The 13844-nt window shown below is 48.0% G+C and overlaps 1 protein-coding gene across 1 annotated transcript; it reads right to left on the reverse strand.

Moving 5' to 3' along the window:
• Nucleotides 1-2085: 2085 nt before the first annotated feature.
• BTG2 (BTG anti-proliferation factor 2) lies at nt 2086-6233 on the reverse strand. The gene is made up of 2 exons (XM_082397039.1): nt 5939-6233; nt 2086-4574 (listed from the first exon to the last, which is right to left on the reverse strand). The coding sequence occupies exons 1-2, from the start codon at nt 6090-6092 to the stop codon at nt 4240-4242; spliced, it is 489 nt and encodes a 162-aa protein (XP_082253165.1). The 5' UTR covers nt 6093-6233; the 3' UTR covers nt 2086-4239.
• Between the last annotated feature and the right edge of the window lie 7611 nt (nt 6234-13844).

Below are 13844 nucleotides of genomic sequence, written 5' to 3' on the forward strand. Positions count from 1 at the left end.
GAGTTCATCTAATCCACCCCCTAATTTCTGAGACAGGAAACTTTAGGGGTTTATACGAACTCACATAGCTAGTTAGGAAGAAGAACCTGGACCACAGCCCATAGATTCTAACCCCCACCCCCACCCAGCCCAGAACTCTTTCTATTGGACCACTCTTTGTTGGGCCGGGTGCCAGCACTGGCCCGGAAGCCAGGAGTCCTCACTATCTTTCCGGACCACAGGCTACTCGAGGAGCAGATGTCAGCCTCACAGAAGTGGGTTTCTTCCCCCTGGGGCTCGTTTGTTGCAGCATCAAGGACTTCCCCACCCAAACCTCCTTATCAGGAGCCAGGATGGGCTCTTAATCTGCAGCTCCCAGGGCCTTGTCTACACTCTTTGGGGTGGTGCTTATCATCCAGAAACAGCTGACCAAGCACAGGTCTTCCAGGCTGGCACTGTTTACCAAGTGGGGAAGCTGGGAGCAGAATGGACCAACCAACGCCCGGTCCCTGAACACATAAAAGCCACCAACTGCAATTCCTCAAGCAATTCCCATCTACAGCCCCTGTTCCCTCACCTGGCTAAGGGGTACTCTCCACTCCTATTGACATTGGTCAGATCTAAAGTAAATAACAAACTGCTTGATCACAGAACCCTCTTATTTAAATTGAGGGACTATTAGTTCTACCTAGAGCCATGAGCAATCTCAAGATCAATCTGCCATTCTGTGGTTTACATGGCTTGGAAACAGAGGTGGGTGATGGTGTCCCCTTAGCCTCCAGACAACCCTCCCTGAATTTCAGGCCTTCGACTAAACAATAAAATATCCTTCATGAGAGAAGCCTGTTAGCAAACAAGAAGATAGATGCTGATTTTGTACTGAATAAGAGAAGAGTACACCAGGATGGGCAAAAATTCGACCCTAACCTCATTGATTAAGAACCTAGGTAGGTCCTTAACAAATGAGTACCTAGGACATTTGTGTTAGAAGCTAGACATGAAAATGGGACCATTCTTTTAAACAACTCCTTAACACAAGTGGGTCCCTAACCAATTCTATTTGTGATACAGATAAGCTAGCTTCCCTGACCCCCATCTCCTGGCTCACCTACCCTCCCAGTATATCACACACAGCCTCCCAGGCCTACCTCCCACCTAGGACACCTAGGTCAAACTGCATGTTTGTTGATGAGGGTCATGGAGGTATGAAATGAAGTGTGTGTGTGTGGGGGGGTGCCACTGCTCATGAGACAACATGTTTAAAATTTAGTTTAAGTATAGTCCACTTACAGCCAAGAAAAAAGATAGCTCAGGTCAAAAATGTACTTGTGACCTTAGTGCAAACTGTGGAGCTAGCAAGTGAAGTGGGGGTGGGGAAGCCTGTTTCAAAACCTCATGGGTAGAACCCAAGAGTCAGGGATGAGAAAGGCTGTTTCTATGTCCTTGCATAGATCCTATCTACATAGCCAAAGTTATAAATGGGTAACAAACCTATGCTCTTGGTGTTTGCTGTCAGAAGTAGCTCCTTTTTAGCTAACTGGTAACACTGGCCTTCTGTCACATGTTCAGTTCCAGTGCCTGTATCCTGAGGCCCAATTGCTCTTGTATAATAAGAATGGTGGTTGCCAAATGGGAGCCCCAAAGATGACAAGAGAGCTTGACCAGGAATTTCAAAAAATTCTGCCCCAACCTGGAAAGGGGTTCAGTGTCCTCTGTTTACCATCCCAGTCTGTGAGCAGGCTGTTAGTCTTATCATTTTTAATAATTTTAGTACCTAGCACATACAATAAATGCTTGCAGAATGAACTAATGAGTAAGGCAGAGCAAGAACAGGATGCATAAAATGAGCCCTGGCTAGACTGAGGAATGCTCAGACTAGAACACTAGCCCATCTAGCATTTTCACAGGGAAGTTAGAATATGCATTAAAGAAGGGAAGTAAGGAGCTATCTCCCAGGAAAGAGGGGGTGCTTGGAAATGTCCCTACCACCTATGCGATAGGTCTTCTGAATCCAACTGAAGAGAAATACTATGAGACACAAAGGATTTGCTTGAAGGAAATGCAAATTAGTGATGTGGGAATTTTATCTTCTCTATACCACACGACTTCATCTGCTACATTTTTATTAAAGAAACCAAAAAAAAGTGTCCATTTGTCCATAAAGCTGTACATTCTTCCATATAAAAACACTATTATACAATTAGTAACCTTTGTCTTTTCTGTCAGAATAGCTTACAAACGTACTATTTATTTTTTACTTAATGGGAGAGACAGGCCTGCTCAACAGTCCAGCTCTGTGTGTTTTGTTGTTTTTAAAGTGAACGTGATAAAGAAGAGAGAAAAGATTAAGAATGAGACCATGAGGCGGCTTATAAAAAGGCAGGGACCTGTTTGCAGACAAGATGCAACAACAATCTGCAGTGATTCACAGCTTTGTTTCAACCCACAGACCAGAAAATGAGCTCTTGGGTCTACTGGCCTGAAGTTAACTTTAAAGGAATAAGGACTGGAAAAAGGATCTGGGAAGGTAGCTTGGGATCTGGAAAGTTGAAGAGGCAGTACTGGCAGGAATGGGTAGGGGAGTGTTTGGTAACTAGCACCCTTGAGTCAGAATTAGTATTTAAGAAATCCAGGAAAGGGGACTGGCAGTGGGGAGAGAGTTTCCTCACTAAAGGCAACAGCAGGAGGGTAGCCAGGTTGACCAGATGTTCTAGCTACATCCTTCTTAAGGTGATTCGGGTTTGGGAAACTCAAGGCCTTCTGAGGATCCCTCACTAATGTCACAAAGAAACTGAAGGAAGGCGATTTCTTCCCTGTGTAATTTTCCATTTTTCTCCAACAGTAACAGTAAATATTGCACAAGTCTATAGACAAATTTGGATTGTACTGAGAGAGACAGTAGCCTCTCCCACAGGTGCTCTGAGCACCAGGGAGAAAAAACAATGCCCAAGGTTTGGCTTTTAGTGTCAGCCCTACAAGAATACCAAGTAGTCCTGCAGAACTTGGGGCATTCTCCCATTCAGCCAAGGAATATCTACAAGGCTAAGCATCCAGCCATAGTCCTGAGGACAGAGGGAGAAATGGTTCCTTAAGCCCACCAGGGCACCAGGAGGTTGTGAGAGCCAGATTCTCCTCCAGATCCTCCTGGGACCCAGGAGGCCATATTGCACAGTGACTGAGAACTCTTGTCCTAGAAAATAGGGAGCTCCATGACCCAACCAGAAGGGGAGAGGAGCGGCAGGGAGGCCCAGGGGGGGCAGTTAGAGAGGAGTGTTGTGCTTTTAAAAAGAAGGCAGTATTCAAGGACTTGAAGTTTCCTGTAGCTTTTGAGCCACCTCTCAAAGAGATAATGGCAGCATCATGAGGACTTCCGTCTGGTTACAAAAAGAAGGGTTTTGGCCAAAAAACATCCCAGTGGATACTCTTTGGGTCCCAAAATTCCACTGCAAATCAACCCCAAGGTATTTGCCACACATACTCACACACAGAGCAGCTCATAGCAAGGCAAAGGTTTTGTGCAGAGTGCCTTCTGTCCCAACTCCAATAACCCTCAACCCCTGCCTCACTCCCCTGACTCCCAAAACAAAAAGCTTTATATTCTTGGTGGGAAGCAACATCTACAGCCCCCTGAGAATAGAATTAGAAACAAGTCATGATTTCAAGAAAAGCTGCTCAGGACAGAAGGAATCAGGAGAGGTCTTTTCACTCTCTGCCTAGGATCTCATCAAAAATTGAAAGAGAAGATTAGGCAATGTAGTATGATTTAAGTCCAGGCTTGAATGCCCCTGAGTAAGATTAAGAGAGGGGCCAGGGATGCAGGTGTCCTGGGTGAGAGGTTTGAACTCAGCCTCTCTTCTCTCCCCAGGGCAGATCCTGACCTCTCTCATTCACAGTTACTAACCTTGCTTGCTCCCTCTCACATCTTCCTGGGTTGCTAGCCAAGCTTCTCCCACCTCACCTTGGCCAGATCCATGCCCTCCCTGACCATTCCCCTCTCCCATTCCAGACACTGGCTCTCAGACTCAAGCACACAACAATTCTCTCCAAAGGCACCTGGGGAGGCCACTTCCAAGCAGCTCCCTTTAAGGATTTTTTTCTTAAAAAAATCTTTTGGTTTTTTCCCCCCTTTTCTTAAAAAAAATAATATATATATATAAATAGCTCTTCACTTAAAATACAGTTCCCCAGGTAGAGGTATGCAGTGGCCTGTTGTCACAGCAGAACGAGTACAGCAGAGTGCCAGGTGGGGCGGCGGGGGATCTAACTGGAGACTGCCATGACGTAGTTCTTTGAGGGGCTGCTCCTGCCCAGCATCATTTGGTTCTTGCAGGTGAGGAGCCCATAGGAGGTGGCCACCGGGGCCTCCTCGTACAGGACGCAGATGGAGCCGTCCTCCCCAATGCGGTAGGACACCTCGTAGGGGTCCACCCACAGGGTCAGCTCACTGGGCAGCAACCGGTGCAGCTGAGGCTGGCTGAGTCCGATCTGGCTAGCCACTTTACTGATGATGGGGTCCATTTTGTGGTTGATTCGGATGCAGCGGTAGCCGGAACCCTTGGATGGTTTTTCAGGAAACCAGTGGTGTTTGTAGTGCTCTGTGGAGACAGGACAAGGGGGATATGCACTGGTTAGAGCAGCTGGGCCATGGATGCTACCACAAGGGGGGTAGGGGTGATGGGATAGGAGAGGAAGGGACCTAGGGATTTTAAGTAAGCAACATAGTTTCTCATGAGTTTCAGGACCCTCCTGAAACCCTCCCGACACTGTAGCAGAAAAAAAATTATGGGATCTGGAAAAACCCCTCCTTCCAGGACAAGGGTTTATGTGTATTGGGAGGGCGTCCCAGAGCTCTGGGTCAATCCTTTGTAGCCAGTATATTGCCTTTGGCACATCCCCAGTTTAAGGAGGAGGTGTGTGACTGGGGCTGGCATGTCCAGGCAGGGCCTCTGGGGACCTATGAGCTGAAGTTTCAAGGCCAAGAAGGCTGCCATCATTGTCGGACCCACAGCAAGTCATCATGTCTCCCACCCTGTGCCTCAGTGGTTCCCTCTGCCTTGAAAAGTCAGAGGTTTGTCTCAGCGGGTAAGGGAGGCAAAACCGGGATGTTTGGATGAAACATACGTTGTTCCTCAGAAGGCAGGATCTGTGTGGGCACGTTCAGAGATGGCTATTGCTGCCCAAGACCGCCGGCCAACCCGCTAGAAACAGCTGGGAGATGGGTCTCTCCCCAGCCAGCGGCTGCCTGTATCTTGTCAACCTCCTCCGTCTCACGTCGCACCGCCCCCAACCCCGACACACGCCCGCAGAGCGCAGTTACTACGTACAAGGCTCTCTCTGTACCATAATAGGTGGCAGATGGCTAAGGGTAGGGGGGGGGGCGGAGAAAATACAAAGGGGGCCCGGATTCCAACTTCGACTGAGTCAACAGCAGACGCAGGCTCAGCGCTGCCCCGCGCGGCCGGAAGAACCACGGCTGGGACTCCCAAGTTGTTGAGAAGGTTCAATTGCGCCTGCTTGTTCCATAAGGACCCCCCGGCCGGTCGGGCTTTGTTGCCTGCAGGGTCTCAGAGTCCAGTGAGGGAGATGAGCTCGCACTCAGACCCGCAGGTACCCCCCTTCCGGGGCATAAGCCGGGGACTCGGGATCGCACTCAGGACTAGTGTTTGCGCCCGCGACAGCTTGGAGGGGAGCGCCCAACCAGAACAACCGCGGACCGAGACCCGAGAGCAGGGCCGAGGAGGAGAGACAGGACCCAGAGGAATGGGCGGAAGGTGGGGATGTGGGGGTGGGGGGAGGAGACTGCAGGCCTCCCCGGCAGCTGGAAGGAAACCGAGTCCCGGAGCTGCTCGAGTGGGGAGACCTGCCCTAAGTGGAGAGGAAAGACGCCTCAGGCAGGGTGGGGGGCCGAGTCCCAGTGGCAGGGTTTGACGGGCGCCAGGACCCTCTGCAATGTGCTCACCCATCAGGGCTTCCTGGAGAGCCCCGCTGAAAACCTGAAGTCGCTGCTCGTTCACGCAGTCCCGGGTCCTCAGAAGGCTGGAGAGGAAACCCACAGCTGCGGCGATCTCCGGGAGCATGTCTGTTCTCTTCCCGGTCCAGCTGGCCTGGCTCATGTCGTGTGCAACTCGGGGAGCGGTGGCGGAGGCGGGGGGGTCAGTGAGAGTTCTCTGATGGGACGTGCCGAACCGTAAGCCTCTGCTCGCTCGCCAGTCGCGAGGGCTTTGCCCGGACTTTACCTGCTACGCGCCTTTCATACTGTTGCGAGAGCCGGAGGAGCCGGCGGCGGAGTCCATTGGCCGCAGCCAGCGGATAGGGGCGGAGCCTGGCGTCCGCCCCGCCCCGCGCGCCATAGGTCTCAGTCCCGCCCCCACCCTCCGCTGCCTCCTCTGCGCTGAGGTCATCGCCCGCTGACGTCAGTGCTGGGAACCTTAGCTGGGCTTGCAGGCTGAGGGAGGCGGGAGGAGAAAGGGGTGGGGGGCGCGAAGGCTCTCTGGAAAGGAGAGCGGCGCTTCAAGCTGGGGATTCTCTGACCTCTCTCCTATTCTCCCATTCTTCCAGACAGTTTAAAGAACACCTCCAACAAGAAGCCTTCGTTGACACCACCTCTCCCAGGAGGTCGCCTTTTCTGACTCCCCCACTTTCAACCACACCCTGTCAGAACTCACCCATTTTACAGCTTTGACGCGTCTCCTAACTAGTCGGAATGGGTTCCTCTTGGCTCTCCGGAAATGGAGACTAAGTATTCTATTTACTTCCACAATAACACCAACTTCCCCAACAAGTTATGCTCTTCTACAGCAATGCTTTTTCTCTTGCCTAGAACCATCCGAGTCTTACCTACTGCTGGGTGGGTAGGGGTGGAGGGAGTGTTGCAAAACTTTTCAGTCTTCCTCTTCCACACGGGGAACCAGGCTCAGAACCTGGCAGCATCACAGGCACTCCTAGAGGTCTGTTGAATGGGGATAACTCCTAATCAATATCCCAGGGTCCAGCATACATAGGTGCCTCATACATATATGTTAAATGAATCAAACCCAGTGGCCTCTGTAAATTCTTATTTTCCTTGACCACCTTTTCCTGGAGGCAGTCTCCCCTCTTTTTCCTTGACCCCAGGTTTCTCTGCCTCCTTCCCCGGCTGTGTCTTCCCTGGATCTCTTCCTGTCCCCGTTCCCTCACTATGTCCACTCACTCTTCCTTTTCTCTCCACTTTCTTTCCTTAGAGAGAGTCTATTCATGTTGTCCATTTTGATGTTTACTTTTTTACTACTGACTTTCTTATCTTCATAGTCTGTCCACATCTCTCATCCCGCCCCTCCTACCTGCTCTGTCTCTCCCCTTGGATGTCCAGCCACCACATCAGTGTCAGTCTAAGCCCACTGTCTTCTCCAAGGCCAGCTTCCTTCCTGATCTCCATTTCTATCAGATACCATCGGTTCCCAGTCACTCTACCCAGAAAACTCAGACTCACTTTTGGCTTCACCTTGTACTTTGCTCCTTAGATCCAGTCTCAAGACCTGTTACTTCTTCATATCGAGATGGTTGCAGTAGACTCTGTCAAATCCAATCCCCAAATCACCCTTCCCACTGTTAGCAGACTTACCTTCCTGAAGTTCTGCACTCACTTGCTCTTCTTTTGCTCAGATCATTCTGAGACACCCTCCATTTGTCTACTGCATTAAGTATGGACTCCTTTGCCTAATAGTTAAGACCTTTCATAATTTGGCCCCATCTTTCTTTTTAGGTTTCTGCCACTTTGTGCTCCAAGGTGACTCTCCTCACTGTTCTCTAAGCATCAGAGCAGCTCTGCATCCCAGAGCCCTCAACATTTGCCTATGATCCCTATCCCTGCCCTGTAATATGGTCCCCATTCCATGTATGCCTATATGTGCCTGGCATTGCTGCACCATGGCTCATGCCATTATCTCTTGGATACCTCACTGCCTCCTTTCCATCTTTCCCAATCCCTCACACTCCTGAACGCTTAAGCTTGGTCCTCCACCTTGAAAACCTGTGCTGACCATTCTCTCACTACAGAATTAATATTATCCATACCATTCATTTGGCATTTATAATCTGTTGTTTGATATTCTTAGTGATCTTTTTAGAGGTTGACATCTTGTTTGCAGACTGCTTGAAAACAGGTTACTATGCTCATATGTCCTGCATTTCCAGGACAGTTCAGGTTTCAAATATTCTGCTCCATTGCTTCATATAGCTCATTAAAATGCCCTGGAATTCTAGTATTTTGGCATTGAACACATCTCTTAGATGGCTTCTTCACTGGCTCCTCCCTGAAGCTGGATCAGGCCAGATGAGACCTCTGCTCATTGAGGGGGAAACAATTGTTACTGGAAACAGGGCTAGGACAAGATAACCTAGAGTGCATCAAACAAAAAGATCAGGTGTCAGCAAGACCAGAACTGACCAAGGTCAACCACCAAGGAGGCCAGGGAAACAGGTCAAGGTATAGGCAGGTGTTCAGGGTGGTTTAGCACCAAAATCTGAAAATATTTAACATCTTCCTGGGTATGCTGTTGACAGGGGTCTGGTGTTCTGGGCCTTGCTTTAGTCCATAATTGATGGAAAAAAAGTCTTGTGACAGATCATCACCTGTTTTTTGCCTTAGGAAATAGAACTCTGTCGTTATGTAGGTTCTCGTATCACTCGCCAGGTCACACAGCTAGTTCTTAATAGAGCCAGGACTGGCACCAGATCTGCTGACTTCAAATATGCCCTTTTCATTAGACCGTGGAGTCCCTGTGCTATTACAGTGGCTGCTGGTCCCACCTCATCCCACAGAGCTGTTCTAGATGATGATGCAATGAACTGGAGGGAAACAGTCTTCATTTTGGGACAGTAGCAAGGTCTTATCCCCCACATTCCCCCATTACCTAGGAAGTGTCTTAGTCTCATCACTGGTGGTTAGTTCCTGAACTTTGTAGAGGGCAGTGATAATAAGAACCAGAAAGCACTTCACCTACTTTCTCATCCTCTCTTCTTTCTACACACAAGCCTAGGGAGAGGGAGTTTAATGTATCCAACATTCAAAGTTTCCAAGTTACTCTACAGTGTAGTTGTACCCAACTCAGGATTTAGATTCTCAGTTTCTTTTAAGGCCAAATATTGGGTTGGCCAAAAAGTTCATTCGGGTTTTTCTGTACCATCTTATGGAAAAACCAGAACAAACTTTTTGGCCAACCCAATACATTATAATAATCCAAACTACTTTTGGAATTTGCTGAAACTGCCCTTAAACTGCTAAGACCATTGTTCTTAGAAGCTCTAAAGTCCAGATTTCACTTCTTCTTCTGTTGCCTGCCACCTCCGTTTCCTTGGTATAGCCAAGGCATAGTTCAAGCATCAGGATAAGGACAGTGTGTCCCTCCCTCCCTCTTCTCCTCTTCTTCCTGCTCCTCTTCCTCCTCACTCATGTCTTCCCCTCCCCCGAAGGGCCTTGAGTTCAATTTTGAACATTAAATGTCCTAACACTGTGCTGACCTGTGGCTCTACCTACTGCCAAGTGGGCAGGTAGTGGTGGAGGTGGGTGTGGATGCCAGTTTATGCCTCAACTGGATCAGAAACTTCTTCTGTACCATGTAACCCCTACCCACTGGCTCCCTTGGTCCTGGATGCCCATCTCACCCACTTGCACAGCCTACCTGTGTGGTCCCTCTAGAGTGACCCACAACATCCCAAACTGCCCTCTTCAGACCAAATCCCCACCAGAACTGGGTCCCTCTCCTCAGGTCTCAGCCCTGGCCTTGTCTGTGGAGTCATCACACATGCCTTGCTCTCTACTCCCCAGTCAGGAGCAACCAGAACATTGTATGCGACTGTCTTGCTCAGCATCCTGCTGGGCCTGCAGGGTCTTGGCTTGGTTGTCAAGGCTACCTCCCAGTTTCCTGACCACATGTTGAAACCTGAGGTTGAATAAAGATGATCTGCCAGCAGAGTCTGGGCTGCAATATTCTAGGAAGATGACATCAGCTCACTCCTACACTGTGCAGTGTGTAGTTTTACTAGGTCTGTGTGTGAGTGTGCATGTGTATGTGTGTGTGTATGTGTGTATCAGTGTGGGTAGGAGGGCAGTATATATATATTTGAGTGTACATACTTAAATGTGTATGATGTTTGTGGATAGGAGGGAATGTGGATATATGTTTGCAGATGTTAACATGTACTTAGTATATGTTGAAGAACATCCTTTTGTGATGTGTGGGTGTTTTGGTGGAGTGTGTATTTTGGCAGGCATGTCTGAGTGTGGCTGGTATAGATGCTAATTTGATCTTGCCTCTTTTCAGGCCTCATCAGTGACAACCTTGCTCTGCTGCCCAGAGCTGATAAGAAACATCACCCAGGGAGAACAGATGCCTCTTCTTCACTTTCTAATCAGAGTGGAAATACCACTAAATATATTCATAATTCTTTGCAAGCATCATTGGGTAATGTCCAGAACATCTTTTTGAGTTCCCTATCACCTTCTCACAAAGTTGTACCCTTCAAGATCAGCTCTAGGCCAGCCAGTCTGGGGGTTACTCTTTAGAATCAGGAACAGGAATCGAGGACAAAAAAAGATGACATTGTCCCTAGAACCTGTTAACAAAGACTAAGAAAGTGAGGATGTTAGCTATTTTTAAGTTTCTGTCTTTAAATCCCTCCCCCCACCCCAAAGTGAACTGAGAACAGGGACAGAAACAGATAATGTGAAGATGATTAGGGTAAAGTGGAAAACTACCAATCTGGACTGAAGGAAGCCTTGGTAGAATATAAATATGAAAAGGGCTTTCTAATTCCCAGGTCACAACAATTTTCAAGTCCTTAAGGACCATTTCTAAGAATGCATTGAGGGCTGGAGAAGAGTCAGAAAGCTAAAAAGTAACCCATTTCTCCACTTGCTCTGAAGATAGATGCAAAAAGAAGATTCCATTGTATAAAAAGCACCTAAATTAAGCAATAGAAGAACTTCCTTATAGGAAAGTGAGCAACTAGGATGTGCTAAACAAGATGTCTGCTCCAGTCAGGACTCAGACACTGAGGTACAGGGCATCTTTATAGTGAAGGATGAAAATAGCCACAGAGGGTGGTGGAGTGAAGTCTGCTGGCCCCAAGCAGCATCTAACCTGCAAAGTATCAGAACCTCAGCCGTTGCCCACACAGTTTCCAGGTGATGAATAGAAATAGCCATGGCAGATGCAGGCTCCACCTGCTACCACCAACCTGGGAGGCCATCAGACACCTGGTGACTAAAAAAATCAGGGCCTCTCTAAGCTTTACTGGGCTCACCCATAGGCAAACTTGGGAGCCTGGGTGGGTCACGGTTCTCCACAGCACACAGTCTCTGGATTTCCTCTCAGTGTGCTCAACTCTCTCTCCCAAATACGGTCCGTGTAGCTCAGAAGTCACAAGTTGGAAGCCTGTGAGGCAGAGCTGACTCAGTCACAGATATATAGTGTTTGGTCTCTATAGTGTTTAAGCATTTAAAAAATTAGTTGTCAGCATTTAATGATTAGGAAGTGTCATATCAAAATAAAACCCTAGAATTATAATTTCTCTTTAAAAATCAGAATCTCTGTTTACACTGGTTCCACGTTCTTATTTAGCAATGACTGTTACTTAAGACAGGAAGTGTGTCCTTCAGTTAACCCCGGTCCCCACCAACTCTTTATTGCATCCCTGCTGAGACCAAGTGGTGGTTATCATTTACCATGGCTGGATGCTGGGATTTGTTATTATTATTATACTTAATCCTCATTTGTATAACCTGCCTTGATCCTGGAGGTATTTGAATTAGCATCTCCCGATATAGAGCAAATGTCAAAGCATCATCTCTAACCCTAACTTTCCTGCTGAACTCCCAACTACTTTTTCTTTTTCAGTTGAGAACTGGACATTTTTGAAATATTTTTTCTGGTGTTTTTATCTCAACATGTAGGAATCAAGATACTTTTCTCCCTTCTTCTCTACTTCTGATTTCTTTCTCTCTCTCAATAGCATTACCATTCTTTGTCTAGTCACCAAGCTCACAGTCTGGCAGACATCTTTAACTGTACCCCTGCTAATCAGTTGCCAAGGCCTAGAGAGTCTACATTTGCAACATCTTTTCTGTTTTTGCCTCTTGCCATGGGCAGTGTCCTCCCTCCCCCCCGTCTTTCTGCTCCATCTGGACTATTGCCATAGCCTGCTGGTTATTCTGCCCTCCAGTCTCTCCTCACTTCAATCCACACTGAAGACTGCTTGCTAGAGTAATTTTCTTTGAGCAATATCCTAATCGTGTCACTTTTCAGCTTTACAAAACTTCAATGGCTTCCCATTGCCTACAGCATTAATTAAAAATCTCTTATCCGGCATTCAAATCCCTACACCCTGGGACTTCTTAGGACAGTAACTCAGATCACTGGGGAGTTTGGTAAAAATTCAGATTAAGCAGCCTCTCCCTTGTTATTCTGATTCGTAGTTTGAGATGGGATATGGGCCTATTTGTAATGAGAACCCAGGCCATTCTGATGCAGTGGTCCATGGACCCCACTCAGCACACCTTGTCTCAGAGGCACTCTTAGAGCTCCAAACCCACCTGACACGTCTGCCCAGACACCACGATCTGTGTCTACCCCTCCCCCTGCTGCAGCACCTGGCTCATAACTGTTGGCTGAACTGGTGGGGGTCAGGCACACGCAAAGGGTGGCCTGTACCCCCAGCCAGCATTCTGCAGGCAGCCCCCTGCCACTTCAGAGAGACCTTCACTATGTGAAGCCTAGTTTATCCTTCTTATTTATTTATTTATATATTTTTTGGCCGCACCACGCAGCATGTGGGATCTTGGTTCCCTGACCAGGGATCAAATCCGTGCCCCGTGCAGTGGAAGTGCAGAGTCTTAACCACTGGACCGCCAGGGAAATCTCCCTCGGAGGCCTAGTTTAGAAGAGCAAACAGCAGTCCCTCTAAAGAGAAGGCTTCTTTCATCTTGAGACACATTCAGACGTACTTGCTTTTGTTGACCAACCTGGATTCTAATCCTGAATCTGCCACCTACTATCTATGACAAGGCAAATCTTTAATCTCTCTTATCCTCAATTTTTCTCATCTTTATAATGAGGACAATATGTTCTTCACAGACTTATTGGGTAGATAAGTAGTAATATATAGAAAGAGCTTAGCGCAAAGCTTAAATATTATAGATAAGTATAAGTAAACCACAGCTTGGTATTGCCAACAGTCAGAAGCAGGGTTTTCAGAAATCATCTACACAAAATTTTTAATTTTGCAGATGAAGAAAAGGAGGCCGTGAGATGGGAAAAGATGCCCAAAATCACACAGCTGTTTAGTGGCAGGATTAGGACGAGAACCTCCGTCTCCCACCCCATCTAGTGCCCTTTCCATTTTTCCACATCCCGTCTTGTGACACATGCTTCATTCACTCCCTCATTCATTTATTCACTTACTCAGGGACTATTTATGAGTACCCTTGGTGCCAGGCTCTGGAGGAACAGTGGTGGGTTTTGGAGTGGCAGGTGTTGGAAGCTGAGGGCAGGATACGGTCAGGTGGAGTAGGAGGCTGAAAGCCCAGGAGGCAGAATGAATTCAGCTGCTCACACACATGTTGATGTTTCCTCAGGTGGAGGCAGGAGTTTGGGACAGAGAAAAAGACTGTGAGCCCTGCAGGGGCAAGACCTGGGGTCAGTGAGAAAGAGTGACCAGGAGGGTCACAGACGATGGTACAGCAGGACAAACTGAACTTCAGAGAAGGTGATGTGGAGTGACGGTCAGAAGAGGTAATGCAGAGCACGGAAGATGCTGCCCCACCACGTGAGCCTGAGGGGTGTGGGGTGTGACAGAGGAACAAGCTCCCTTTGAGACGGCCCCGTTTC

This window comes from Balaenoptera borealis (genome assembly GCF_965194805.1).
Source record: "Balaenoptera borealis genome assembly, chromosome: 1".
NCBI classification, from domain to species: domain Eukaryota; kingdom Metazoa; phylum Chordata; class Mammalia; order Artiodactyla; family Balaenopteridae; genus Balaenoptera; species Balaenoptera borealis.

Coding starts and splice junctions, on each gene's coding strand:
- BTG2 (XM_082397039.1), bottom strand. CDS start 6,092: ATGAGCCAGGCCAGCTGGACCGGGAAGAGAACAGACATGCTCCCGGAG. Junction 4,575..5,938: donor TCTCCAGGAAGCCCTGATGG/GTGAGCACATTG, acceptor CTGTCTCCACAG/AGCACTACAAACACCACTGG.